Here is a 27,356-nt window from a genome sequence, read left to right as displayed (position 1 = left end):
CAGGGTTTGCCCTTGACAACTACCAGTTCTTAATTGGTGGTCAAAAGGAACCTCAGCAAAAAAAAGCAGAAAATGTTCTTTCTTCCTCCAAAGCTAGAATAGCACCCACTGTCCTGTCTTGGGTGAGGAATGGTCCTTGCAAATATTATTTTTAAAGATACCCAAATCAGAGGTGATGGCTTTGCCCACGGAAGCAACTTCCAGCTGTAAACCCCAGGAGTTCTGAAGGTCGGTCCCAGCAACTTGCCTGGTCTATGATACTGAAATCACATGTGATCTCTGAAAGGGGGGCATGTAAACCACATGGCTTCAGTAAGCCAGGGAAGCACGGCTGGCCCTTCTCATTTCTCCCACAGAAAATAAACTGGTCACCCTGCAATGATTTCTTATTTGAATGAGGATTTTGAGAATCTGCATCTCATTTAAATGAAAGAACCAGACACATCAACTCCCAGGCTAAAGTAGAAACAGGGTTTTAATACAATATTCAAGTCTAGCATTTGCTATTTACAACAAATAAATATTGCCCCACCCCAATCAGTAAACTTTTTTTTTTTTTTTTGCTTTTCCTACAAAAATTCAGTCGCCCTCCCATCTCCCCCAAATCCTCCCTCCCACTAACCCCGTCTCGCATGGTCTCATGAAGCCCAGGGAGCAGTGGCTGTGACCCTTGCAGTGGCACGAGCTTCGACATCGGTGGGACCCGGCTGGGCTCCTCCTCACTCACTGGGTGAAGAGCAGGTTCTGTAAGAGGGTCTCGCTCCTCGCCCTGGGGTGGGGTGGGTGGAGACCCCCTCACTCCTGGTAGGCCCTGATGGTGGAATCTTTGGTGCAGCCTGAGAAGGGCTAGAGTGGGGGTTGGAGGGGCTGGGACCCCTGGGAGTGTCACAGGTGGACGCCCTCAGGCCCGAGCAGAGAGCTGTAGTGGTCAGACCCGGCGGGTGAGTGGTTGCTCTGGGGTGCCTGGGGGCACAGGTGGCAGTGACCCGCACGTGGGAAGGTGCGAGGAAAGGGTGGAGAGGGCAGTGCCCGGCAGTGGGCAGGGCACCACGCCCGTTGGCAGTGCTCCTTGGCAAAAGTCAGCTAGTCCTCTGGTTCCCACAGGGCAGAAGGCACCTAAGGCAGCAAGTGGTCCACGGGAGTCCAGGTCAGCCTGCGGACAGGCTTCACGCCCGGGAGCAGGAGAGGTCGGGGGGAAACAAGCCTGGGAGTGGGGGGCCTAGGCTGGCTGGCAGGGAGGGCGGCACCCACCTGGCCTGGCCCGTACGAGTCCGTAAGGGCTAACCTGCCCGGATGGCCAGACCCTGGGAAGGGCGGCCCTGTGGCTGGCCGGTGCCAGGGGCTGGTCAGAAGATGCCCTTGGCAATCTTGAGGCCCTTCTGCTTCATGCGTGGAAGGGTGGAGCTGGCTCCGTGCTTGACCTTTGCCCCCTTGGTGAACGTCCGTTTCTTCAGGACAAAGTCATAGTTGGCAGTAGAGTTCATGGCGTAGAACACGTTGGCGTTGTCAGGGATCTTCAGCCCTGGCGGGGCAGAGGGGCGGTCAGCTGTGCTCCCGGGGGCCACAGGACACCCCCACTGCTTGGAGCCCCCATAGGGCAGGTGTGAGCCAGAGACCTCGAGTCTCCCATCCAGCTCCACAGCACCAGTGGCCCCTCTGAAAGGTACCACCCTAAGGGCAGACGCTGCAGAGGCTCTAGTTAACCCGGACACTCTTGCTTAAAAAGTGACTCAATTCCACTACTCCCAGGCTTAGATCTGAGCTGGCAAAGGGTCATCCCCTCCGGCCCCCGGGCTCCCTTCACTCATCAGGATCCCGCAGCTGGAAGAGGCTTTCTAGACTCGGGACCATCTCCCCCGTATGCTGCACTACCCAGGATTCCCCTTGGGTACGCGAAAGCCAGCAGGTGTTCACTCTTTGTTCCCATTTTTTACCTGCTCCTTTGGTCTAGAGCCTTCTAGAAATCAGGGCAGGGCTGGAATCCCTGCTCCTGCCTCAGCTGTGGCCACTAATCTCCTTTCTTAACCTCTCAAAACCTCTTCTTCCTTTTCTGTAGGATGGGTCCCTTCAGCACTACCAAATTCACACCTCACACCTCCATCTCCCATCATGAAGATGCGAGGATTTACAGCCAACTTCTAGGAATGGTGGGAGCCATTCTTATTTGCTGGGCTAATGACTGGGAGAGGGTGACCAGCTCACTGAAAAGGAAACACAGTTAACCTTACTGGTGCACATGTATGATATATGAGTGCATATGTTGACTATTTTTCTCTCCCTTTGGGGAAGAGAAACAGGCACAGGGGCCTGAGTAACTGGTCCAAGGGCTCAGAGCCCAGGAGGTCTGGTTCTGAGTCTGTGCAGTTCTTCTTGATTCTTTCCCTTTCCCAGTTAGAATACTGAGTTGGTTCCCTAAAGTCTCCAGAGGAGATCAAGGAGATTGTGTTTTGTTTTTCATCACATAAAGGCATGGAGTGTAACATATTTGGTGCCTGCATCTACCAGTCATGATGCCTTTGGAGGCAAAATCACGTCATCCTATCCAGGGGTGCTTGGCCATCATGCCCATGGCCTGAGTTGAAAATCCCTTTCTCTGGGTTCCTCAATGATGTTAGGTTTGACCTTGGATTCCCAATGCCTGGGTCATACTCAGCTAAGGGGACATGACCAGGAGATGGAGCAGGCAGGGAGAAGATGCTGCAGGTACCTAGGGCCACCCGGGGCAGGTTGGTGTGAGTGCAAGATGCCTAGACACCTTTCTCTCAGGTTCACTGGGGCCAGAGGGCCTTGCAGCTTCAGGCTGGGGACGTGGTGCCAAGGCCCCACCCCCTTCCCCACCACCCTCTCCGATTTGACTCCCCAACTTACTTCGATCCTCTGAAATGATTTGGACCAGCTCATAGTCCTCTGGCTCGTCCTCATCTAGGTTGTGTTTGTCCATGGCCTTGCGGATCACAGTTGGAGCTTTATCTTGGCTGGTCACCTGGGGAGTATCAGGGAATGGGACATCAAGGCATGGGACCAACAGCTGTCTGACCAAGAGTACAGCCACCAGAGACCCTCTGGAGCAACCTTAGCACTGAGCAGGGTGGCTGCCAGCCTTAGGTCATGGCTGGGTCTAGAGGGGGCTCCCTGCTTTCTCCTTCTCCCCTGGGGAGACCTCCATGGAATGAGGCAGGCCATTTCCAATCATTCCTGCTCCCATCTCCTACAAGAACCTACATCTCCTTTCATGTCACCCTGGGAAACAGCCTGTCATCCAGGAGACTGCCTCCTCCAACCCTGTTCCTCCAGGATAATGATATCAGTGAAGCCCCACAACAAAGAACATCTAGTCCAAGCCTGGTTTTTAGAGAGGAGGAGCTGGAGAGAACCAACTACACACCCAGCCTGCCCTGGGCTTGAGGATTCAGTGGTTAGCACAGCCCAGAGCCCCAAGTGTCCTCGACACTGAGGACCTAGGCACAGGCAGGACTTAGGCAAAGGGTCATTCAAGTGACAGCTTAGTTGCAAGCATGTTAGTTCTCAGGAGCAAGAGAAGTGCAGCCTGGGGCCGGTGTATATCAGGGCCCTCGGCCAGCCTGGGTGAGTTGGGGGCTGGGGGTAGGGACTGGGGGTGCCTCCATCTGAAGGTCTGTCCAGAATCTGACCACTGCTCACGCCCTTACAGCCACCACCCTGAGGCAGCCCCTCCTCTCCTACCCTGGGTCACAGCAGCTGCCCCTCACAGAGTTCTCTGTGTCTTCACACAGTGGCCCATCCACCACATTGTGGATAAAGGTCACCTGCTGTCCTTGCTCTGACCCTGCAGTGGCTCCCATTTCCCCCAGTGGGAAAGCCAAGCTCCCTCCAGCTGCCCAGAAGGGCCGACACGACCCAGCCCCTGACCCCTCTCTGACTTCATCTCTTCCCCTTGGCCCTGCTCCTTCACCTCTGCCCTCCCGGCTGCTCCTTGGACTGACCAAGCACACTCCCTCTGCGGGGCCTGGCAGGCTGTCCCCTGCCTCCCTCCTCTCTCAGGCTGCCTCAGTGAGGTCCTCCCAGGCTGTCCTACCTCAATGTGCAAGCCTCGGCCCCTATGTCCACCATAAAGATCGCCATTGACCACAATTCTTCTGGTTTCTAGATGTGGTTGTCTGCCCTTCCTAACCCACTAGAATGTCCTCTCCAGGACGGCAAGGAGGAACATGTCATTCCTTGTGTCCTTACAGCCTGAACAAGTGAGGGGCCCAAGGAGACGCCCGCCCGCCCGGCTCACCAGGATGCTCTTGTACATGTTGCCGTTGTCCACGTCCAGGCTGACGCGGATGATGCAGCAGTCGCCCACCTGCTGGTTGTAGAGTGGCAGCGAGGAGTTGTAGCTGGAGACCCCTGAGATGGAGCGCTTGTGGGTGCGTGTGGTGGCCACGGGGGTGGTGGAGGCTGAGGAGGAGGAGGTGCTACTAGAGGCTGAGCTGATGCCGGAGGTCTCTGGGGATGACTGGGATGGCGACTCCCAGAACTGTGGGGACAGTGAAATAAGCAGAAACCTTAGACCTGGCAGTGCACCTCAGGCTGGTATAAAGAACCCAGGGGCTTCTAGAGCTCCACTCTGGAGCCAGGGCTTCGTGGCCCTTTTTGTGGGAGGGGAGCAGGGAACAAAGGCACTGGGGATGGAGAGGCAGGGGAAGGGCGGATGGGGAGAAGGCGTGGACAGGCACCTTCTTTTCCTGGCCGTCGGGGGATTCGGGGACAAAGCTCATGTTGATCTCCTCCACGTCGGAGCTGGAGGAGCCGGCTGAGTGCACGCTGAGCGCATCGGCTGCGTCTCCGCTGCTGAGGTAGGGGCCGTACTTGAGCTGGTCACAGGACTTGGAGTGGGAGCTGCCGGTGGTACTGAAGTCTGTGCTGGGGGCCTGGCGGCTGGACGGAAGGGCGGGCTTACCTTGGGGCCTCCCCCAGGGACACAACCGGCCCAAGCCCTGCCCTGTCTGCCCTCCGTGCACCAGGCCCTCCATGCAGCATCACCCCATTTCACAGAGAAGAGAACCAAGGCCCAGAGAGGGGGTGACGTGCCCCAGTCACAGGGCTGGTCTGGGGTGGGGCTGGGACCCCAGCACCAAGCCGTCTGATTCCCAGAGCCCATGCTCAGCCCTGAAGCTCCACTGAGCCTCGGGCAGCCCGCATGTGCCCGCCCTGGACCAAACTCACTCGCTCCAGCGCTTGATGATGGCCGTGTTCTTCTTGGCCTTGAGGGTGTTGCTGGCCGACTCGGACGGGGGCTCCAGCTCACAGGACAGGTTGTAACTACAGGGCAGAATGACAGCTGTGAGGCCACCAGCAGCCACATCTCAGGTCTCCCCTCCCAGTATGTACCCAGAAGCTGGTACCTAGGTGCCCCTGTGTCCAGGCAACAACCCCAGTGCTGACCAAGGAGCCATGGCCACAGGCTCTCTAGCCCCGCCCACCAGGGAGGGCCCCGCCCCTGCCATCGCCCATTTAACTGCCCTGGCCTTACCTCTCAGTCTCGCTGAGCCGCTCCATAGACTGGAACCAGGCCACAAACTGCTCCTCGGGAGCGATGCTGTAATTGTTGCAGGCTGACTGCAGCAGCTTAATCTGGGCAATCACCTCGAACTCCTGCCACCAGGAGGAAGGGCAGGATGTTGGAGAGACCTGGGTGGGCTTGCTGGGTGGGATGGGGGACCAGTAGCTGGGTCTCTGCTCCCCTGGGGCAACCCCCACCCCCAACTCCCATCCAGGCTCTACGTGTTCTCAGGGCTGAGTTCAAACAGCTCATCCTCCAGGAAATTGTCCTGGATCCCACATATGACCCCCACCCTCCAGTGGGAGGGCCTGCCCCATTTCTGTCAACCAAGCTCTCCCCATAAATCTAAGAGGAAGGGGGATAGTCTCCTGCCCAGGTGGGTCCCTGATTTCCACTGCACCCCCCACAGTGAGCACCACAGCTACTCACCTTCCTCCTCTTTTCAAAATTGATCAGTCTACCCTGGAAGGTGGACAAGCAATGTCCATTAGAAAGGGTCCCCTTAGGCCGTTACCAGCCCCCCTCACCCCTTCGCATGCTGTACAACCATGAGGGTCCACCAGGGGTCAGGGCTGGACACATATCAGGACTTGGACCTAAGTGGGGTTCTAGGTGCCAAAGGAGAGGGGCCTAGGGCAGAGGCTAAGGGACCTCCCAGCCTAGTTCCCTCTGATGACAGATGGAGAGACTGCAGGCCGGAAGGGACTGCTCAGCCCTACTTCACTCTCCTCCCCGTGGTCATCTCAGCCAAATCCTCACGCAGTGGAGCAGTCAGGTGACTCTGCTGCTTCAGCAGACTGGGGCCCAGGCCTGGAGGCTTAGTTCCAGCCTCTGCTGACTCTTCTGAAGAGGGCCGTGACAGCCCAGCTCCCCAGATCAGCTGCGAGTTGCGGGGTGCTCACTGCTGAGAGCTCAGGGCTCAGGGAGGGGCCTCTCCTCCCAAACCTCAGGGACCCTTCCCACCCAGCCCCGGCCCCCAGGCTCACTCACATACAGATAATCCTTCATGGCCGTGTCCAGCATCACCAGGTCCGTGAGGAATGTCCCCAGGTAGGGAATGGTGCCCTGGATGACACCCTGTGGCATTGGGAGGGGTGGGGATGAGCATACACTCCCAGGTGCCACCCAAGGCCCCGCCCTGAAAACTCCTCAGCCTCAGACTCCTAGGACCACCTGGGCCTCCCCCCGGGACAGTCTGGGACTCCTGGCCACCTCGGTCCAATTCAGCCTCCCAGCCTCCAAGGATCTAAATTCCGAGGCATCTTCCAGGACCAGCTTTTGGTAAAACACCCAGTTTGTAAGTTCCATGGTCCCCCACCCCATTCCCCAAATCCACTCCAAGTCAGGCTCTCCCAGGCTCCTGCCCTGACTGGCTGCAACTATCCCACCTCCTCCCCCCAGGATTCCAGCTGCTCACAGCACACCCCTCAAAGGGAAGAGGAGGGGCCTTGTCTAAGGGAGGTTTTCCAGGCAGGGTGGCACTAGGAGGGAGGGTGAAGGAGGGCCCCCACCCTGACTTGGAGGCCACCCCACCCGGCCCCTCCCCAGCCTCAGGCACACTCACCCTCTCCTGCTGCTGCTGTCTTTTCTGGGCTCTCTTGGGGTTCATTTCCAGAGTGGCAAACTTGGAGGTCCCCTCCTACCAGGGTTGAAGACAGGATGAGGTCTGTGAGGCCTCTGGCCCCTCACCCACTGTCCCTGAGGGCTTGGACACTTGCCCGAGAGGGCAGGCGGAAATGCAGCTGGGGTGCCACCTGGGGCAAGCAGCCTGCTTCCCGAGCGTGCTTGCTCATCTGCAATGTGTGATCAAGAACTCAAGCCCCTCATCAGGTGTCCACAGGACTCACTGTGGCTCTTGTCATCGCCCTCTCCACCATGGAGCCATGGGAAAGCTCAGCCACGTTCCTTTTCTCCCTTGAACCTTGCCATGAGGTTGGTACCACTGGCTGGTCATACCTCCATTCCAGATGAGGATACAGGCCCAAGAGGGGTGATGACTCATCCTGGGCCCCACAGGGTGTCAGAGACTCCTCTCTCCCAGCTGGAGGCCCTGCCTGAACTGACATCACCTCACCACCCATACCACTAACCAGTGTCCGGTTCTCCTGGTCTCTCAGTGTGTGTTGAGGGGCCCCCAGCTGGCTGAGCCACGAAGGGAGAGGATGGGGTGTCTCTGGAGGCCCAGTTGAGCAGCTCCTGCCTGCCCCAGCCCACTGGAGTCAAGGACCCCAAAGTCTGCCCGAGGCCATACCAAAGGCTTTCCTGCCCCAGGTAACCCTGAGGAAGTTCTCAGAGGAGAGACATGAGCTCCTGTGTCCCACAAAGAGTTCTCATGAGCCATCTGAGGCACATGACATTGCTAACTAGACCCCGTGATCAGAATCGTGAGGTTGCGATTGATTAGCAGCCTGTTATGGGGGTGCAGTAGCAAGTTGCAGAATACATACATACTGACCTTCCAGGTCTAGCCACTTGCACTCACGGCTGGTCACCAGGCCCTTTAGCTACCTGGCTCTTGTGAATCCCCTTTTATTACACAGTCTCCAAGGACCTTGGCCTCCTGCCCTACAGCTGCCTCCCCTCCCCACTGCACGTGAATCAAACCTATCCCTCTCCCTCTTCGCCCACACAAGGCCATACTGGAATTTTCCAAAGAAACTTCCAGTGAGAAATGAACCCACCCTCTGTGAGCCCTGGACTCCCAGCCTCCTCTTTACCTTGATCAGCAGCTCCCTGCTTAGTGAGTAGTTGTTCTCATCTGAAAAAATCTCAGATAGCTTCTGAAAGAGGCGGAAGCTGTCCCTGTGGGAGGGCAAGGAGACAGTTGGGAATGGTGGGGAGAACTTCACTGAAGACCCCTGGGCTCCGGCCTGCCTGGATGCAGGATTCTGATACTCTGTGACTCTGAGCCCTGGGGAGCCGTGGGTCTGGGAGCTGAGCTCTCAGGCTGGCATACCTGGACCCTCCTTCTCATTTCACTGAGCAATGGGTTTTCACCCATTTAGATTTCAGTTGGACACAGCGCGTTGGCGTGAAGCCAACACTGGACGGGCTCCCCTTTGGCTCAATTCTGTAACTGACAGGTCAGGGAGCCAGTCCTGAGGGAGAACGGCTGACCCCAGGTCACAGGCAGACCTAGAGCCCCAACCCGCCTGGTCCCTGCCCAGGACCCGCTGCCCCCAGCAGGGCCCAGGCTCTCCGAGGGGCCATGCCCAGCCCCTGGGGGGCCCTGGTCCACCCTGGTGGCCTCTGGGAGAGGCCTGCCCACCTGGAAACTTCCTCCCAGGTCCTCTTCAGTCTGTGGATCGAGTTGCTCTGCAGAGCAGAGAGGACAGCGTAGAGAGAGGAGAAGTTCTTGAGGATCCGGCACTCCTGGAACGGGAGAGAGAGTGAGCCCTGACTTGAGTTGGTGCGACTGCCTGCTCCAGCTTCAGTCCCCCTCAGCTGGCATCACCCCTCCTGGATGAGACAGATGCCCAGGGAGGCCCCGGAGGGCTCGCCGGGGGACCAGTGGGTGACACCTAAGGAAGGGCCTCGGTGGGAAGTGACACGTGTCCTACCCCAGCACATGCGAGGGAGGGCAGTGCTGCAGGGCAGGGAGGGCCTGCTCAAGCATGAAGAGGGAGTTCCAGGACTGCTAGAGGGCCCCTGGCAGCGTACCCTGGCCACCTCAATCCAGTACTCCACCACCCTGGCCCTGTCCGGGGCCTTTGTGCTCCGGTCCCCAAGGCAGGTGGTGATGACGCAGTTGGCCACACGGTTGAACTGGGTGACGGTGGCACGGATGGTGGGCGCCAGGTGCTCCTTGCCCTTCTTGTCACGCTGGGACCAGATGGAGCCCAAACAATGATAGGGCACCACTTTCTTGAACAGCTCCTGGGGAGGAGGAAAGTGTCACCCGGCCCCACCCTGGCCCAGCTCAGATCCCGCCATCTCTCAGGACCCAGGCCAGGGCCCATTTGTCTCAGCAGGAGCTCGGCAGGCTGAGGATGGGTTGTGTTCTCTGCCCCCTGAAGGTGCCTAGCTCTCGAGTGAACCAGAGACCAAGGCTAGTGGGAAAGAGAGAGCTGCATTTTCATCAAGTGCTTGGAGTTCATCTCACAGACTCCAGCACTGGAGCTGGTTCACGCCTGCATAGGCCCAGGAAGCACCTTGCACCCCTCCTGATAATTCCTCTGGACTTGCTCTCGGGCAGGTGCAGTCCCTGGGGGCCCAGAGACTTTGGGTGTCTGCCAAAGGGTCTAGTATACATCAGGGTCCTCTTAGTGCTGATGCTGTGGAAACCTCCAGAACAGAATATGGGCCACCTATGGAGCCACATGCACCCCAGCGAGCTCCCTTCCACCTGACACTGGGCCATCACCCCACTCCCCCACCCCACCGAGAGCTTTCTAGTTTTTTGCTCTCACTTATTCTTCACAGTTACTGCATGCAGCAGGTATGGCTAGTGTCTTATATCTACTCTCCAGATGTGGAAAGTGAGGGCTTGGGAGTTAAAGAGCTTGGTGACAAGGTTGGGAAGTTGTGTTACAGGGTTTACACCAAGATCATCAGACTCTGGATCAGGGGATGGCAAGAAGGAAGAACCACCCAGCACAGCCCTGCCGAGCCCAGCTGCTCACCGCATCCATCAGTGTAAACTGCTCTGCCACCAGCTCAGGAGGGAACGCCAAGAGGTTAGCCTTCTCCTCACTCAGCTCATTCTCTGTGGTCACAGGCAATGGGCAGGAAGGCTCTGATGCTGCAGCTGGTGCTAGCTCCAGCTCTAGCTCTGGGGCTGGGGAGGCAGCTGTGTCTTGCTCTGGAGGTGGTGTCGGAGCTGGCTCTACCTCTGAAACTGGCACCAGTGCTGGCTGTATCTCGGGAGTTGGCGTCAGAACTGGCTCTAGCTCTGGAGCTGATGCCTGCACTGAAGGTGAAATAGGAGGAAGCTTCAACAACATGAATGACTTTCTTTGTGTCTTTTCAAACAAAGAGATGATCCCACTGCCTCTAAGAGAAGTCCCAGCCCAAGAACCCACCCATAGAAAGTCTTCCCAGATTGCAGCCCCTCAGATTTGTCTGTGGCTACATTTTGCTCCTGGCCCAACGGCAATCTGAAAGTCCCTCCCTGCGTTGCCCAGACCCGCCCCCCCCCAAAAAAACGTTTGCCCACACCCAGTCCTCACCCTCTGGCTCTGCCTCGATGGGCTCCGGGTGGTCCAGCTGGGCAAGGAGAAGGTGGGCACGGCGCTCCAGGTCTGAGCCAGGCATGTTAAGCTGCACATAGGCCACCAGCTGCTTGAGGCAGGGAAAATCCGGTGGCTGAAAGAAATCCTCTGAGTACTGGTCCAGCCAGGTGCCCAGGATGGAGGAGATGGTGCTGGGGGTAGGCGGGTGGGCAAGAGAGTCAGGGAACTGGCCTTTCCTTCCATACTGCCCCGAGGGCAACCTTGCCGGGGACTGAGCTCCTATGCCTGCCACCGAGGTCAGAGGCCAGCCCGCCCCACCCCCAGCACCACTCTACCTGCCCTGGCAGTGGCAGTCTAGGTCCAAGCAGGGGGCTGGCAAAGAGCCTCGATTGCAGGGAGCTCTTGACCAATGGTCTGACCAGCTCTCCTGTCCTACGTGGAAGCCTTACCTACTTCTCTGCCTGTCTTCCCCGGGACCCATCTCACTGGAATATAAACTCCCCACGGTCAGCAGCAGATCATGGCTGCTCTGCCACTGCACGGTGCTGGCCCACAGCAGTAGCTTCATAAATATCCGCCTGGTGAGCAAACAGTCTGTTCTCCTGCCCCTTGTGGCCCCTCCACCTGGAGCTCACGCCCTGAGGTGCAGCCTCGTTCTCTGGGCGCCACGTGTGGGTGCCTTCTTCCCACTGACATTGCCCTCCCAAAGGGCAGGGGCGCAGCCCAGCCCAGCCCTCTCTGCTGGGGACAGACAGGACTGAGGTCCAGGGCAGACGTGTGAACAGGCTGCTGACAACCTCCTGCTCTGCGTCTGCCACAAGGTGGTGGTCGGGAGCAAGACCGTGAAGGGGCTGTGGCAGAGACAGGTTCTCTGCAGGGCTGGCTCTGAGCCCACCAGGTCCTCTTTGCACCCAGTGCCCCAGGACCCCACCCACAGCTCCCTGTGACACCCTTCCAGCCCTCCAGGGTGGATCGTAGGATGTGTGGGGCCCAGGGTTCTGCCCAGCCCCTCCCACTCAACTCCTTCCAGCGGTCTGTGGAAACAGGAACCCTTCCCTTTGACCCACTGTCCACTCACTTTTTTAGCTGGTCCTCAGGTCCGCCGTCGTCGTCAGAATAAGGGAGGATGCATCCGTATCTAGAGGAGGCCGTGAGGGCATCACATCTACCGTACCTGCTTATGATGTCTAGTGTTATTGTCTGGCTTCCCGACTAGAATAAAAGCCCAGGAGGGCGGGGACTTTTGTCTGCTTTGTTCACTGCCTAGATAAGTGCCTGCACATAGAAGGCGCTTAACATCTATTTGAACAAAGAATAAACCCTAAGCAGCACCTTCCCAGATAGCTGAGTGGGCCTGACTACACCAAGAACAGGGGCTCCCCAGGTGGAATCTTAAACCTCCTTTACAAATGGAAAAGAGGTTTGTACAAGGTCACTTTGAGGCAGAGCTTCTGCTCAGGGGAGAGAAAAGAACACTTCTGAACAACTCCTGCCCCTCCAGCCGCCCTTTCTGCTGAGCCAGGCTCCCTGGAAGCACTTCCCATGACTTATCCCAGTTAGTCCTTACAATAACCCTAGGAGGGGCAAACTGAGGCCAGAGGGTGAAGTGACAATCCCGAGACACACAGCCAGAGCAGGGCAGAGCCACCAGTGCACCATGGGTTGGGTGGACGCTCACCTTTTGAACAGCAGGTCCAGGACCTGCTGGGTGGTGGTGAAGGCCCGGTACGTGCAGAGGAAGATGGTGACATAGGAGAGGTCACTGCCCTGGAAGGCAGGCACCAGGTGCTCCACCAGCTTCTCCAGCGTGCCTGCCTTGACCGTCCGCACCTTGCAGGTCTCGTAGAGGTTCAGGCCTGGCTCATTTTCAAACTGGGGGTGGGCAAAGGAAGAACAGACAGTTGGCAGCGGCACCAGGAGCCACCAGGAGGGTGGTGGGGGGCTGCAGCTCGGAGCTGGAGTTCCCAAGCCCTCAGGATGTGCAGCAAGAGGTGGGACCTGAGTGCCTCTGGCAGAAAAAGATTCCCAGCTATAAAAGTAGAATTTGAGGGGAGGGAGTGATTTAAAGTATCAGTACCATCAAGTCATTGTTGGCTGGGCAATAAGTAGCACCCTGTATTCAGAGCCTGTCTTAGGAGCATTATCCCAGCAAGTCCTCACAAATCATCCACAGGCTTTCTTTCCCTCCCTTTTTTTTTCTTTTTTTAAATGAGGCTCTAGATGAACGATGGTGAGAAAATTTTATTTTGGTTTTGGTATCAATGGAAATTACAAATTTAACTTTAAATCAAGAGTCCTATTATATTACTCATAAACTTTCAATAAGTCATTTCTAGAGACACAGAAATAGAAGAAAACCATTAAACATTAAATACCATACCAGATAAACTAGGGCCCACATGGGGATATTTGTACAATAAGTCTCTCTATTTGAAGGACACTCTTGGAAAGAAAAAAAGCTGACCTGATCTGTTTTCACAAAATTTTCTCTACAACTCTTCTATTCATAATAACCTGGCCATAATAGGAAGCAAACAGTAAGCAAGGTCTTTGTCTTTCCAGAGCATCAACCTGCGTTTGTAATTTTTTATTAAAATATTAGTAAAAGGATAGCAATGGTTTTTGCACACTTAATTTTCAGGATTATAGATCCATTATTATTGGCAGGAAAAATTACAAGGATCGAATGTAACTATATTTGGTTGAATTTAAATTCAAAGTAATAATTCCTAATGCAGCTACTTAATTTATCCAAAAACTTTTCTGACAGTTCCAAATTGAAACCTCTTAAATTCTCTAAAACCTTAATCATAGAAAATTACACAGATGAGTTCTACGAGAGCCATTTGAGCAAATTCAATCTTCTACACATACAGTTGAGATGAGAAAACAGATGTGAAGCGGCTGCTCAAGGTCACGCAGGTCACACCCAGAACCATCGGCCTGGGGCTGCGCGATTTTCCCTCCAGGGGCCCTGGGGCTTGGGCGGCTCCCACCGTGGGGGGCAAGGTCTGGTCAAGTCTTCCCCTCACACACAGCCCCCAGCCCCGTTTGGAGACTTGTTCAGAGAAGACACAGACTGAGACGCCCTTTCATTTCAAAGCAATGAAAGGCTAATATTTCTTTCTTCTGCCTGAAAGGGGTTTGGAGAACCTGAGGCTATGGAGACCCCAGACCCAGCACAGGGGCAGATCCCAGGAGTGTCCCTGGTGGGAGAAAGACCCCACAGGGCCAAGGAGCTGAACAGAGCTTCAGGGGAGCGCAGACCCCCATGGCAGGTAAACGACTGAAGGGGGCGAAGGGGGCTCCACTTCTCACTGGGCCAAGTCAACAATGTGAAGCCATTTGCCACCCTGACCCCAGATCGGGAAAATGAGAAACAATGAAAAGAGCCAGGTCCAGGCGGGACGCAGGGACGCCGCCACCGTCATAGGCAGCTGGTGGCAGCTCATCTGCTGCAGCCTTTGGGAAGTTATCTGGCTCTAGCTGTGAAAACTGTTGTCTGCACGTCCTTCATGCAGCCAGCCCTTTCCTGGCAGCCTCTCCCGGAGGTCACGGGGGCTGAGGGCATCAGGACGCCCATGAGCTGTTCCGGGCAGCACTGCTGACAGGGCAGCAGGGAAGCTCCAGCTCCAGGCTCAGCAGCCCCGAGGGGCTGGGTCACCGCCCTGAGCCACGTCCCTTCTGCAAGGCTGGGCCGCCCAGTCAGGCCCCAGTCCTGAGCTGGGGAGCTCAAGGGGATGGATTATGTGAGATGGCAAGAACCCTCCTGAGCGTGGGGATCTGGACGCCTGAGAAGGCCTCGAAGGACAGTCATGTGGACTCCAGCACGGGACATGGGGGCGGGTAGTGGAAACAAAAATATAGCAGGAAAATGCAAAAACGCCTGAAGTGAGCCTACCCTTCAGTCTGCCCTGAAGGGAAAACCATACAAAAGACTCTTCTTGGATGTTCCTATAAATAAGTGACCTTCCACCTGGTTAATGTTGGGTGGTGGGGGTGGTTGAGGGGTGGAGGCCCAGATTCCTCAGGGAGCAGAGCAGCCGGCCACTCAGGAAAGCCCTGGAAGAAAGCCCGAGGGAGTCACTGAGGTGGTGTCTGGGGCCCTCCCTGGCCATCTAGGGACCCTGGGTGGGGAGACCTCGCTGAGCCTGCATGCACTCACCCCCAGCCAGCGCTGGCCCTTGTTGGCGGCGTGGTGCACCTGCACCTTGCGCAGGGAGATGGTGTAGATGACCCCGTTGACCAGCTCCTCGCCGATCTCCTGCGTGGAGCTCTGCAAAGACAGTGCCCGGCAGCCGGGCCGGGAGGTGTCAGGGCTGGGCGTCACCTCAGGTGGAGGCCCCACATGACTGTGTGCACCTTGGGCACAGATGAGGGCCTGCATGGATCTCCAGCACAGAAAGAAGCGAACCGACAGATCAGGGCAGATGGGCGCCTTCGCACCCTGCCAGCCATGACCTGGGTCATTACCCGGCTCCAGACCCACACCCTGCTCCAACCGAGGTCAGGCTTGACCCTCAACTCCCACCCCCAGCCCCCACCACCCCCAGTGGGTATTGTTATTCGACCATTTCACAGATGGATATATGGAGGCAAGGAGAAGAGAGAAGCAACCTGTTTCCGCAGGTAAATGGTGGAGCTGGAATCCCAAGGCCACAGCACAGTCAATGGTACTCAGCAGGGCTATGGCCAGGCCTGACAAAAAAGATAACTTCCCCATGGCCAGACGTCCCGTGACCACCCTCATGCTTGTCCCCACACCTGCAGGAGTGGGTGGACAGACACTACTGGCAGCTGGCCCAGCCCTGGAGTCAGCATCCAAGGCTCTTCCTTCCCTTTCTGCTCACTCATGACCTTGGGCTCACTTGGGCAACAGAGGAGTTCCCGGTTCCCCTCCGTCATCACATGCATGGGGGCAGGGAGTGAAATGTGACAGGGCCGGGGTCTGGGCTGATAGCCGGGGGTTCCTCAGAACCCCTAACCACAGGGCTGAGACAGGAATAGGGGCACCTCTGCTGCTCCCCAGATGCCTGGGAGAAATGAAAGGCCCATTTCAGGAGGCAGCGATCTCTCCCACTGGGGGCTGCTTCATCCACTGGCTGTGGTTGCCCCGAGCTTTACGGCCGCTCTCTCACCTCCCAGGGAAGAGGGGAGCTTGATGTGGAGAGGAGGGGGCTCGGGACGGGGTAAAGATATTGACCTCTGAGAGTTGCAGGAAGGATCTGGGGGGTATCAGCTGGGCACAGGGTAATCAATTGCATCGTCAATGCCAGCAGCTAGGACCACAGGTCACTGCCCCGACACAGGGCATGGTGCTCAGAGCAGGCTCAGGGGAAAGTGTCTTCTTGGCCTGTGACCCACTCCTAGTCCTTCCCTAAAGCCCTCGGCCTAAGCTGGGCCCCCGGGTAGGAAACAGGTACCCAGTGCCCTGTGGGTTGTCTCCCGGATGTCAGCACTGCAGGGGTCAGGGTCTCGGGGGCCTGGGCCTCTCCCTCCTGCCCACCTCTAGGGACTCTGGGAGACCCAGGAGGCTTCCCCTGAAAGTCCATTTCCTCTGACCTGGGACTGCCCTCCCACTGTGGGCTTCTCACCAACAGGAAAGCCCGAGATAACACTCAGGCTCCTGACCCTCCGCATCCTCTGGGAGAGAACAGCCCTATTTCTTGGAAGTTAACAAGGAAACAGGCAGAGATCTCCCCATGCATTCATACCCGAACAGCCCATACTTGGCAGAGGACCAGCTCTTCCATGGAGCAAGGGAAATTCCTTCTAATTCAGCAAGAAAGCTGAAACAGATGCTCACTTTCCTTTCCCCACTTCACATATCCCTCCCCTGCTTAGAAAATCACCCCTCAGAGGAGACAGGCCTCAGAGGTCAAAGGCACCAGGGCCCCGACCACCCACCTCTCCTCAGGGGCCCCAGCTTGCCTCTGTAAAGGCCACCAGCTTGGCCGGAAGGGTGTCTCTCTCCTAGGGCTTTCAGCCACATCTGGTCCAGCTGGGGGCCAGACACTGTCCTGAGTGCGACGGGCACTGTCCTCCTGGGCAGGACCTGCCTGCCAGAGGGCGCCCAGACCTTAACCCTGAGGGAGCTCAGCACAGGCCCTCGCTCCCAGACTGGGCTCCACCGATGCGCGTCCAATGAAAGCGTTTCTCCAGCCGCACCAGGCCGGGCCAACCCACAGGACAGGCCGGGGCCAGGTGGTCTCAGCCATGGCTGAGCAGAGCAGGACTAGATAGAGGCTCCCCAGGGAGCCTCGGGACTCAGCTAGGGCCAGCAGCTGGCTCCGCCCCGCACGGTGTCATATGAGCTCCATACTCATCCCCCACTCCAGGGTGGCCCCCTTCTGCCAGCCTGGCGGGGGGCAGGGAGGGACGCCGAGAGTCACACATGTCTGGGACGGGAGAGCTTGGACGGGAATCACCCCCTGTGTCACAGATGGGGAAGCTGTTAGTTTGGAGCTAACCCTGTCCTCTCTGGTTCTTTTGACAGCAGCAGCAAAAACACGTCCTACTGAGGGATAACAGAGGCATGGGGCTCTAAAGCAAGTTGCCCCGAGGTCCAGGGACAGGGTGGCAGATGGGGCATCTATTCCCTGCTCTGATCAACCCCCTGCACCCTTCCAGGGACAGAAGGCACCCAGACCCTCAGGGTAGGACAGCAGGGCCCTGGCACCCGCAGGCAACCCTGGGCCACTGGGCCACCCTCTCTACTAGCAGAGCTGAGAGCGGGCAGACTCAGGGGCAGGCAGCCCATCTGGGTAGTGCCAGGCCCTCCAGGATGCTCGGGGAGAGGCCAAGTAAACAGCTGTGGCAGAGAAAATGCCTTCCCGCTGGGGGAGGGGCCCACAGCCAGCCACACTGAGCTGACTGTTAGGGAAAAAGAATGCCACATGGTTGGGAGTGTCCTCAGGGGATGGATCCTCCTGTCTCACCCCGGGAGGGACTGGGACACAGTCAGCAACTCTGGCTCTGAACACACTGCCTTGCCTCCAATGCTTGGGTCAAGTGGAGGGAGGGTGGCTCCATCTCCACCAGGGCTCTAGGAAGGAAAGGCCGGCTGAATGGGCACCTGGGTGCCCCCACTCTCTGCTCTTCCTTGGAGCACAGCCCGGAGCCCCGAGGATGGGGAGGGGAGGCAGGGCCTGAGTGGTGTCTGGTTAGTGTGTCACCAGATCCGCCTTCTCATGGTGACGGGCCAGCAGGCAGGCCATGCCCCTCGCTGGCCGAGGGAGTAGGCTACAGGCCAACCCCCAATTCCCTCCAGGTGGAATATGAGGATAAGCAGGGGCCCCTATTTCAGGATAGTCCTGAGGTGATCTACTGGGCCTTCCCCTCAGCCCTGCCACCTCCCCAGAAGGCAGCTCATGCCTGCACATGCCAAGGCAGCACCTTCTGCCCATCCTGATAACCTATCCTGATTCATCTTCCTGTCCAGGTGGTACAACTAGAGGCCTGTGCTGGGCCTCCAGATCCACAGACTCCTCTGGCTGCAGACTGGCTCCTCCTAAAGAGATCTGGCCCTGGCCTGAAATCTCCACTGCAGTCCCCTCTCCATCTAGACCCTTCCAGGGCTGGCGTGTGGAATGGTTGGGCCCCACTTGGGAGGGACAGCAAGTGGCTCAAATCACAGAGCCTCCATGCATGACCTCACCAGCTCAAGGGCTTGCCACATCCTGCTGATCTGATGCCCAGTTCACCCACAGGTCACCCTGAGGCCCTCATCCTGCAACCTCCCAGCTCCCAGCAGCTCTGGCCATATGAGGTCCCTCCCCAGGCCCACCAGACCTCACAGCTCCATCCTCCATGGAGGGCTCTGCCTCCCAGCTCTGATGAGCCCTGAGCCCTTGGCTTCCATGAGCTCATCTGGGCAATGAGCAGGAGAGCTGCAGCTCTCTGTGGGGAGACTGTGGGGTCAAGAGAGAACGCGGGGAGCACGCTTAGCATGGCAACTGCATACAAAAATGCCCAGTGAATGGGACCTCATGGTGGTGGTGCTGCTGTGTGACACCTGACATACCCAAAGCCCCCAGTAGGCCAATAAACACTGAAAGGAAAAACCATGGGGGGCACCTGTCTGAGACCCACCGGCAGGCTCCTGACACCTGGAGGAGAGCTGCATTCAAGAGTGGGCGCTGTCATCCTAAACCACTGTGGGTGGGCAGTGAGCCCTGTAGCTCTGCCTTTTCAAGCTTTTGCTCAAGCACAGAAACCAAAACACGAAACAGAGAGGACTATCAGAACAGGCACCCAGAGCAGAGTTTAAATTCTGTAGATGTGCACACCCTCCCCATTTTACAGAGGCAGAGACTGGGGCTCAAGGGAGGGGGTCAAGTAGAGGATGTCCAAGCTGAACCCAGAACCTAGAACTTCTGAAGTCCCACTCCTTATTTTTCCTTTAGACCATGATCCCAGAGAGAGCCATCCTATCCCCACCCAGGGTGAGAATTAAAACGGCCAGTGTTTGCGCTCCTCCTGGTACACACCAGTCTGTGCCCTCGGGTGTGCCCCCCAATCCCCTGAGCCCGAGGGCATGGACAGGACCTTGCCCAGGACGTGAGGCCCAGTTGTGGATGGAGATGGACCACACTCCTGGTTCCCAGGCATCACAGCCCACAAGGGCAGCCGTGGCTGGGAGTGGTACAAAGTGCCTGGGTTGCCAGGGAAATCAGTGAGTCTGGTGACCCCAGGAAATGGAGTTTAGGGACCAGGCTATGTTGAGCCCCCAAAGAGACTGACCATGTACTCCAAGAATTCTCCCTGCCAGCCTGAGCCCAGAGACTTGTCACTTCAGCATTTAAGGAGGAAGAAAAACCCAGCTCAAGCAGGGGAGAGAGACCCATCCCCTGCATGTTGGCCCTGCTAGTCCCTCCACCATCTGCTCATGTCCTGTCGTGCCCATTCATGACCAGATTCTGTCTGTCGGGCCAGCTGGGGCCCAGGCATGGAGGAGGGGGGAAAGTAGGTGACAGCTGAGGAGGAGGGTGGCCTGGTCCTGAAAGGATCCAGGGAGGGGCTGGCTGAAGGTCCGAGATCGACACTAACTCTGCCAACCACCTGCATCCAGAATGTGGCAGGCACTTCCTGGGTGCCAGGCCCTTCATACACCCATCCCAATTAATCTGGACGGATGAGGAAATGACTGGTAGGGGAACTCTGCCAAGTCATGGAGCCTGGAAGTGGCAGGCAGAACAGGGATTTGAACCCAGGCCTGTGACTCCACATCCTAGAGGGACACACCCCAGTCTGGCTCCTGCCTTGCTCTACAGGTGGCTGCTGCCTTCACACTCAGAGCAGAGTCCAACTCGTCGTCGCATGGATGGGGGAGAGAGGCCAGAGAAGGGAAGTGGCTTCCTCAGGCCACACAGCAAGGTGGCAGACAATGGGGCTGGGCCAGAACCCAAGTCTCTAGCAAATGCATCCCCCTCCACTGGGAGATTTGGGGATGTGCCATGGGAAAAAGTGGTATGCACGGCACCTACAGGGTTCCAGGATGGGCAGGGTGCCCACAGGCTCTGAGGAGAGCTGCGAGGACCAGGCCCTGGGAAGCACTGCGCTGACGTGTGCCCCAGCCAGGGCTGGGCTTCATCGCCAAAGGTGGGCTACATGCCCCACAAGCCCGGAGCACCGGGCACTCCCAAGGCTCAAGCCTGCCACTCCTCCTGCCAGCGCTGACAAAGTTACCAAGTGCCAAGGCCACTGACACCCAGTCAGAAAACACAACCATGGCAGCCACCACCTGTCCGGCTCTGACTCTGTACCAGACACTGTGCAGACTGCTTGTCGTGCTGCTGGTCTCACTCAGTCCTCACCAGAACGCTGAGAGGAGGAACTACCCCTGTGTTCGTTCTACAGACGAGGAGACTGAGACTCAGAGAGCTGGAGCAAGTCTAGGGCTGCAAAAGGGCCAAGCTGGCATTCCAGCCCAAGCGCTTGACCATCATACACGACACTGCCTCTTGGTTTAAAAGGACAAAAATATGCCTCAGAATGTGACTGCAGAGAAGGTAATGCAAGCATCAAATGGTTCCCTATAGAGAAGAGGAAAATGCCAGTAACTTCAAATGCAATCCCTCACTCCTTTTGACTATAATGTCCCTCACTCCTCAGCCCATGCACCAACCGGGAAGATCTACTCAAAATTCTGCTTCTCACGATCAACTCCTGCACTAGGCTCCCAGTTATAACTTCTGTCTGTAGAATCAGATTGGTTGGGGCTGTGTGTCCAGGAACACGGTGTTTCTGGGCCTGCAAGGCCGGAAGCTGGACCCCTGGAACAGGGTGGCCACACCATTGCAGTGCCACACCGTGGGAGCTGTCCAGGCGGCCAGCCAGCAGCCCCTGGGAGCCAGTCCTCTCTCCGATGGCCTGGGTGCAGCCTCCTGAAACCACCCCCACTTGCTCCTTCAGTGCCTGCCGAGGCCCAGTGCTAAATTGACCCCAAATCCTTCTCACCAGCAGTAGGGCCAGGCTGGGGGGATGCAAGAGCTCCCAGAGATAGGGTCTAAAAACACCCAACCTCCAGGCTGAGGCTCGGACCCCAGCCCAGCTTGTGGGCAGTCAGTCCACCATCTCCCAGCACTCAGGGTACCCCCGTGCCCTCCCAGGAAATAGCCCAGTATGCCCAAGTGCCCCTCACCTAGAGGCTCCTGGCCTCTCCAGGAAGGAGGACCCAGTACCAGCCAGCCTGGCCCCCACCCTCCTCTTCTCCTGGGGCCTTAAAGGAGTAACTGAAGGGACACGGAGGCCCAGTGGGAAACAGCCAGCCCCCACCTGCCCAAGACAGGCCATGAACCCTCTGGAGGGTACCCCTTTAGACGTGGCCAGGAGGCCCTCCTTGAAGATTATAAAATGTAGATATGCATGCAGAGACATGGCACTTGGCACCCCTCTTGGGCCTCCAGTGTCCAAGGTGCTAATGGGCTCTGGAAGTTAAACTGAAGACCTTGCATGCAGTGAGGTCAGGAGACCAGAAACTGGAGTGGAGACCGGGTGGCTAGCAGGAGACTCTGCTCTGTGCATCTCTCCTCTGAAAAACAGCAGCCCTCCTCATTCCCAATCCATGCACAGACCGTGCCCAGGCCTTGCAGTAACACTGCCTGGGTTGCAATCCCACCTCTGCCATTTATGAGCTTAATGACTTAGTGCAACATAATTAAGCTCGAGTGCCTCAGTTGTTTCATCTGCTAAATGGGCTATTAATAGTACTGACCTCAAAAAGATGCAAATTGCTAAGTAATGCATGCAAATTACTTAGGACAGGATGTCCCATAAAGTGCTGGATCATATTAGCTATTATTTTAAACCTTTGGTTTAAACCTTTTGAAGTCCAGCTGCAGGTCTGCCTCCTCTTGGAAGCCTTCCCTCATGTCCTCTGGCCGGAAGCTCTTGTGCCTTCCTTTGGACTATAAACATCCTTACTATGCACCCGACCCATAGCACTTATAGGCTGCCTTGGGCTGGTTCCATGTTCTCCGCAGCTCCATGGTCTTCCCAATGCATTTATAATGCCCTTGACAGTAAGCTCTGCCTTATCCTTTCCTGATTCCTGCAGGTTCTTCTTCACAGCAGGCACCAATAAAGAACACAGCCCAGGCTCAAATCCTGAGTCTGATACTTCTTTAGGGCAGGGTCTCTGCCTCTCTGACCCCCAGTTTCTTATAAAGCACAGCTGACACCTACTTTGCAGGGCTGGTCTAAGTGAGACAGAGTGAGTTGGTGGTGCCTGCAGCCAGCAGGTGCTACAAACTTGAGGACTCCTCTTGCCCGTCCAAGGCAGGAGCCTGCTTTTGGAGTTGGGGGCATGGACTAGGTCACCTCTAGAAAGCAGAGAGCCATGCATGCCGAGCCGGGTCAGAGGTGCCTTGGCTTATATTTGAGATGAAGAGCTGATGCCCAGAGGTGTAAGGACATCTGGCAGCCCAAAGACAAAAGGACTGGGTGGAGGCTTTGTAGGGAAATGGGGATGGTAGTAGGGAAGGCAAAAACTGCCTGTTTTTTTTTTCCCAGAGAGGACAGGGACCACAAACAGGGCCGCTTCTGCTCTGGCAGACTACAGCGAGCAGGAAATCAGCTCCAGGATGGGGGTGGGGGGAGGGGTTGCTGTTGGCAGGAGGGACAGGGACTTCCCCGCCCCCTCCCCCGGGCCCATGGTAAATGGTCATTGTGTTTAGTTTCCGGCAGTGGCCTCCTCTCCTGCCAGGACCCTGGTTTTCCTGCTCCAGCCAGAAGCTTCCCCTTTCTAAACAGCGGCCACAGCCTGGATCCCAGTGCTGAGGCCAGATGAGGGAGAGCTTCAGCAAGGGAGACAGAAGGCAGATCCCTGGGAAGGAATGAAACTCAGCTCTTCCTTTCCCTCGGGTTTCTCAGGGATGCAGATGCACAGAGAGAGCAAAACAGGGAGGGAGAAGCAGCAGAGACCCACCCTGGTCAGGAACCTGCCCGGCCCCTGTGAGAGTTCAGACCAGACCCTCCCAGAACACAAAGCCCGAGTAGCTGCCAGAAATAATGGAAGCCAGATGAGTGCAGGGCTGGTGTCAGGCCTCCCACCCCCATCCTCCCAGAGGTCCCTTTCCAACTGCCAATGAGGAGAGCTCTGCGTGATGAGGGATGAGGTTGGGGGGCTTGGGGGGTGGGGGACATGCCTGGCCTGGCCACTTGCCAAGCTCAGGAGGAAAGGGTCTACTAGCCCCAAGGTTCCCCCACCAAGAGCCCCAGTCATTTCCTGACCAAGAGCTTTCCTACCCCTGCCAGCCCCCCCACGTTGAGCAGAGAAACGTCTTATTCTTCTGCAAACATGCATCTAGACAGGGAGGCAGAAGCAGTGGATCCATGCTGCCCCAGGAGGTAACTACAATGCACCTTGGCTTAAAAGTGATAAAGAGGGTAGTGGAGCATGGAGGGGGTGGGGGTGGGTGTGGGTGTGTGTGAGGAATATGGAGGTTCCTAACCACCTGGAGGGTCAGGAAGTTCACAATTAAGGTTTCAGCCCACAGGAGCTTTGCCTTGCCCTAAGGCACCAACCCGGGGATGGCCTGTCAGCCCATCTTGTCCGGGTCCACGCCCAGGTAGAACCAGAGGGCACGTCCCTGCATTCTGCCTCACGTGCTGCACAGGAGGTGAGAGGCAGAGGGCACCACCTCATGACCCACCGGGACCCCCTGCCCAGGGCAGCCTGTAAACTAGAGTCCAGGGCCCTCACCCAGTTACCCACCCCATCCATGACAGGCACACATACACCCCCTCTTGTCTGGATCCTTCCAAATCCTTCCAAATTCAGGGTATTGGAGCATTTTCTAATCGAGCAGAAGTGAACTACCTCTCAGTCTGAGATGCCCTTGTCCCCTCATCATCTGGACATCTGACCCCACATTTTGGAATCCCCCGCCCCTTCCTCTGAGCAGCCCTGATGTCTTCCTGGTCATCGGATCCCCTATGATCCCAACCGCGTCCGAGCATTGAAGGATTCTGCCATCGTAACCACTTGTTTCCCACCTTCATAGTTAAGTGTATCAGCGCCGGGTGCTGGCCCAGGGCTGGCAAGGGAGGCGAAATAAGAGCTAGTCCTTGCTGTCGGGAAGTTCACAGACCAGCGTAGTGGCCATAGAAGAAAACAACGATAGCGCCTTGGGAAAAGATCCATGTCAAGGCGGTGGGGGCTCAGGCTGGCACACCAGGGCTCTGACAGCACGCAGCAGTGCAAAATTAAGGAGGGGGCATGAAAATCTCAGCTCTGGTCCCTAACCTGTTGGACCACACTTGCTGGCAGCCCTCAGGCCCACCTCGCTGCCTCGGGGTTGGAGCGAGGAGCGGAATTTCTGTGGGGGTAACCCACAGAAGAGGACGGGCCCCCATTCACTCCTCGCCCGGGCACGCCTCGCTCTACCTGTGGGTCGCTCGGGACATGCCCCCCCCCGTTGGGGGTGGCTCGGGCCCGCCCTGGGTCACCCACCTCCAGACGCGGCAGATCAGGGTCGAGCTGAGTGAAGCTGTGCAGCACCACGGCGCAGCTGTCGGGGACGCCCACCTCCAGGCGCACAGCGTCCCACAAGCTGCGCCTCCGTCGGGAGCCCGGAAACAGCGACTCGGCGCCGCCCGCAGGCCCGGCCGCCTCGGCCCACATGCGCTGCACCATGGACCGCTCGCAGCGGCGCGGGCGGCCGGCCGGGGCGCGGCACCCGGGACCGCGCGGGCGCGGAGGCCGGCCCGGGCGCGCGGCGGCGGCGGCGGCGCGGCCCGGCCCGCGCGGCTCGGCGCTGCCTGCGCTCTGGGCCGGCCGCCGGGCCCCCGCTGAGGTCAGACCGGGGGCGGAGCCAGCGGTGGGGAGGAATGGTGGGGAGGGCGGGTCCGAGGAGGGAGGGGCCGGAGCGCAGGGGCGGGCCCCGACCGAGAGGCGGTGCCGGGGAAGTGGACGGGCGGGGCCAAGAGACGGAGGGCGGGACCGAGGGCGGGCGTGAGTGTGCGCCGAGTATGCGAGCGTGTCGGCCTTGTGTCCTATAGGGTAGCCGCGTTGCATGTGTTGTGGGGCTGTGGGTACTGCTGTTAGGCGCCTAGTGTGCGTGGACGCGCTGGGGTAGTGTATTTGTTGCAGGTATGGGCTGTGTAGGAGTTGACCTGTGGTAAAGCTGCGGCTAGTAGTGCCAGGCCCTGGAGTCAGACAGACTTCCCGAATTCCGGTCCAGCTCCTCCCTAGCCCTGTGGCCTTGTACAAGTTGCTTAACCTCTCTGAGCCTGTTTCTTCATCTGGGAAATATGAGTAATGACATAACTTCCTCACGGAGGGTTGAGAGAATCACGAGGTAACTGACGTGGGGCACTTGCGGGTGCCTGGCTATCTGCTCCTGGCGCTGGAATGGTGACCACGTGCTTGACATACATGTGCACTTGGAAGTCCTGAGCTTGCGCTCTATGTTTGGAGTTGAGCTATGGTGCAGGGAGGGGGCAGCTATGCCTGCCAGCCCTACAGCCACCCTGAGAAGTAGATACAGGCAGAAAGGAGGCAGAGGAGGAATGGCTGGAGAGATGGGGGGAGATCAGGAGTCACCGGGACTTGGGGCCTACAGAGATTCAAGGAGGAGGGAGAGATCAAGAGGGACAGATGCCAGGCAGAGCACCTGGCCACCAGCCTAGTCAACTGCAGCCTCTGGTGACCTTGGCACCCACCCTCTCAAGGCAGTGGTGAGGGTGGAAGTAAGGCTGCTGAGGGGTGACTGGAAGCTGGGCTAGGGAGCCTCAGCTACTCTTTCCAGAAGTCGGTGAGGAAAGAAGGGAGCCTAGAAGTTAACAGCAGGATCAAGAGGGGTGTTTGAAGGATGTTTGTAGAATGGATGGATGAACTGGACACTCCTGCACACCTAACCCACTGCTGGGACTTGCCTCAGCCTCAGCTCTTAGCCCTCATAGAGGTCAGCGATTGCCGTTAGCAGCCCTGGCGATGCCACAGACCCCCCCAGAACTGGTCCCATATCCCTTGGGCCTCAGTTTCTCCATCTGTAAATGAAGGGCAGGACCAGACTGCACATCCCACAAGCATATCTTGTGCACCGACTATGGGCTGAACTACAAATGTTCCTGGTCAGCGGGGCCCCAGAAAGCCCCATCTACCTGTGCACCCACCCTGGCAGCTTGGGCACACACTAGGCAGTTTTCTGCCTGGGCATGAGGCAAGGCCTGATAAAGACAGGAGGAAAGCAATTTGGCAGTTTACATTAAGAGTATTAAAAAATGCTCATGCCCTTTGACCTGATTGTCTCACTCTTAGGAACCCATCCTAAAGAAATAACCAGAGGTGGATAGGGCTTCTATACAAGAATGTTTATAGAAGCCATGATTACAATTCTGCAAAACTCAATCAAATCAAATGCCCAAAAGTGACCAACTGATGAAAGAAATGATGGGACCCTGGGAGCCATTACAAACCATAGTAGCAACACACTTTCATTATGTAGGAAACTGCTCTGATAGAGTTATGAAGAGAAAAAGTCAAGATACAGGATATGCTTTTAAAACGATACTGCACAAATACTGAAGACTAGGAGGATCTACTTCCAAAAAATAATGGTGGTTATATCTGGGTAGTGGTTTACATTTTATTCATTTTATTTTTCTCTTTTTACTGCTAATTTTCTAATTTTTCTAGAATAAATATTTTAATAACCAGGAACATATCCTAAAGACAAGATGGGTAAAGTTGGTTTGGGGAGGAGTCCCTGCAAGGCCATTTCGGAAACATCCGTGCCCTGCTGCCCTGGAGAGTGAGGTGGATGGCGCTGCACATTTAAAGGGAGAAAGTCCTCAAAGGACAACAAAGGGGTGACCTAGACACTGTCCCCCTGGCTCAAAGCTTCTCCTCCCACCCCTTCTTTCAGGGCCAAGCTCTCAGCACCTCTGGGTATTTAGAATGTGGTGCCAAGAGAACCTGGCAGCTGCCTGCCACTCACTTTATCCCCTTTCTCTACTCTCCTTATCTCTTTCTCCAAAGGAAGGGTCTGAGAAGCAAGCTCAAGCCCATTTTACAGTTGGCAAAGGGGCACACAGAGGCCAAATCACTCAAAAGGACACAGAGAAGTGTTCCCAATGTCACTGCATCTCTGGCCTTGAAGGTCTAGAGGTGTATGGGAGGAGGAGGAGAGTCAGCCCCAAGGAGGCTGGAGAGA

At 57.0% G+C, this 27,356-nt stretch overlaps 1 protein-coding gene across 4 annotated transcripts in view; it reads right to left on the bottom strand.

The window, feature by feature from the left end:
* Window positions 1-521: 521 nt before the first annotated feature.
* Window positions 522-27,356, bottom strand: part of RALGDS (ral guanine nucleotide dissociation stimulator) — a 49,000-nt gene continuing 22,165 nt past the window's right edge. For 2 of the 4 annotated variants that reach the window (XM_037798488.1, XM_037798489.1), the window contains exons 2-18: window positions 14,864-14,974; window positions 12,377-12,570; window positions 11,777-11,872; window positions 10,696-10,889; window positions 10,150-10,436; window positions 9,188-9,403; window positions 8,796-8,899; window positions 8,245-8,329; window positions 7,092-7,166; window positions 6,518-6,604; window positions 5,957-5,989; window positions 5,498-5,619; window positions 5,191-5,286; window positions 4,701-4,902; window positions 4,259-4,501; window positions 2,869-2,983; window positions 522-1,522 (exon numbers count right to left, since the gene is read on the bottom strand). In XM_037798488.1, coding sequence (XP_037654416.1) covers window positions 1,347-1,522; window positions 2,869-2,983; window positions 4,259-4,501; window positions 4,701-4,902; window positions 5,191-5,286; window positions 5,498-5,619; window positions 5,957-5,989; window positions 6,518-6,604; window positions 7,092-7,166; window positions 8,245-8,329; window positions 8,796-8,899; window positions 9,188-9,403; window positions 10,150-10,436; window positions 10,696-10,889; window positions 11,777-11,872; window positions 12,377-12,570; window positions 14,864-14,974 — 2,436 coding nt within the window. In that variant the 3' untranslated portion in view covers window positions 522-1,346. Of the gene's footprint in view, window positions 1,523-2,868; window positions 2,984-4,258; window positions 4,502-4,700; window positions 4,903-5,190; window positions 5,287-5,497; window positions 5,620-5,956; window positions 5,990-6,517; window positions 6,605-7,091; window positions 7,167-8,244; window positions 8,330-8,795; window positions 8,900-9,187; window positions 9,404-10,149; window positions 10,437-10,695; window positions 10,890-11,776; window positions 11,873-12,376; window positions 12,571-14,863; window positions 14,975-24,652; window positions 24,951-27,356 lie in introns of those variants that run through there. The other 2 variants (XM_037798485.1, XM_037798486.1) reach the window with 2 other exon arrangements.

Source organism: Choloepus didactylus, chromosome 10 (assembly GCF_015220235.1).
Source record: "Choloepus didactylus isolate mChoDid1 chromosome 10, mChoDid1.pri, whole genome shotgun sequence".
Taxonomy (NCBI): Eukaryota; Metazoa; Chordata; class Mammalia; order Pilosa; family Megalonychidae; genus Choloepus; species Choloepus didactylus.
The sequence above is the reverse complement of the archived record's forward strand: the minus strand, read 5'-3'. Positions and strand labels throughout refer to the sequence as shown.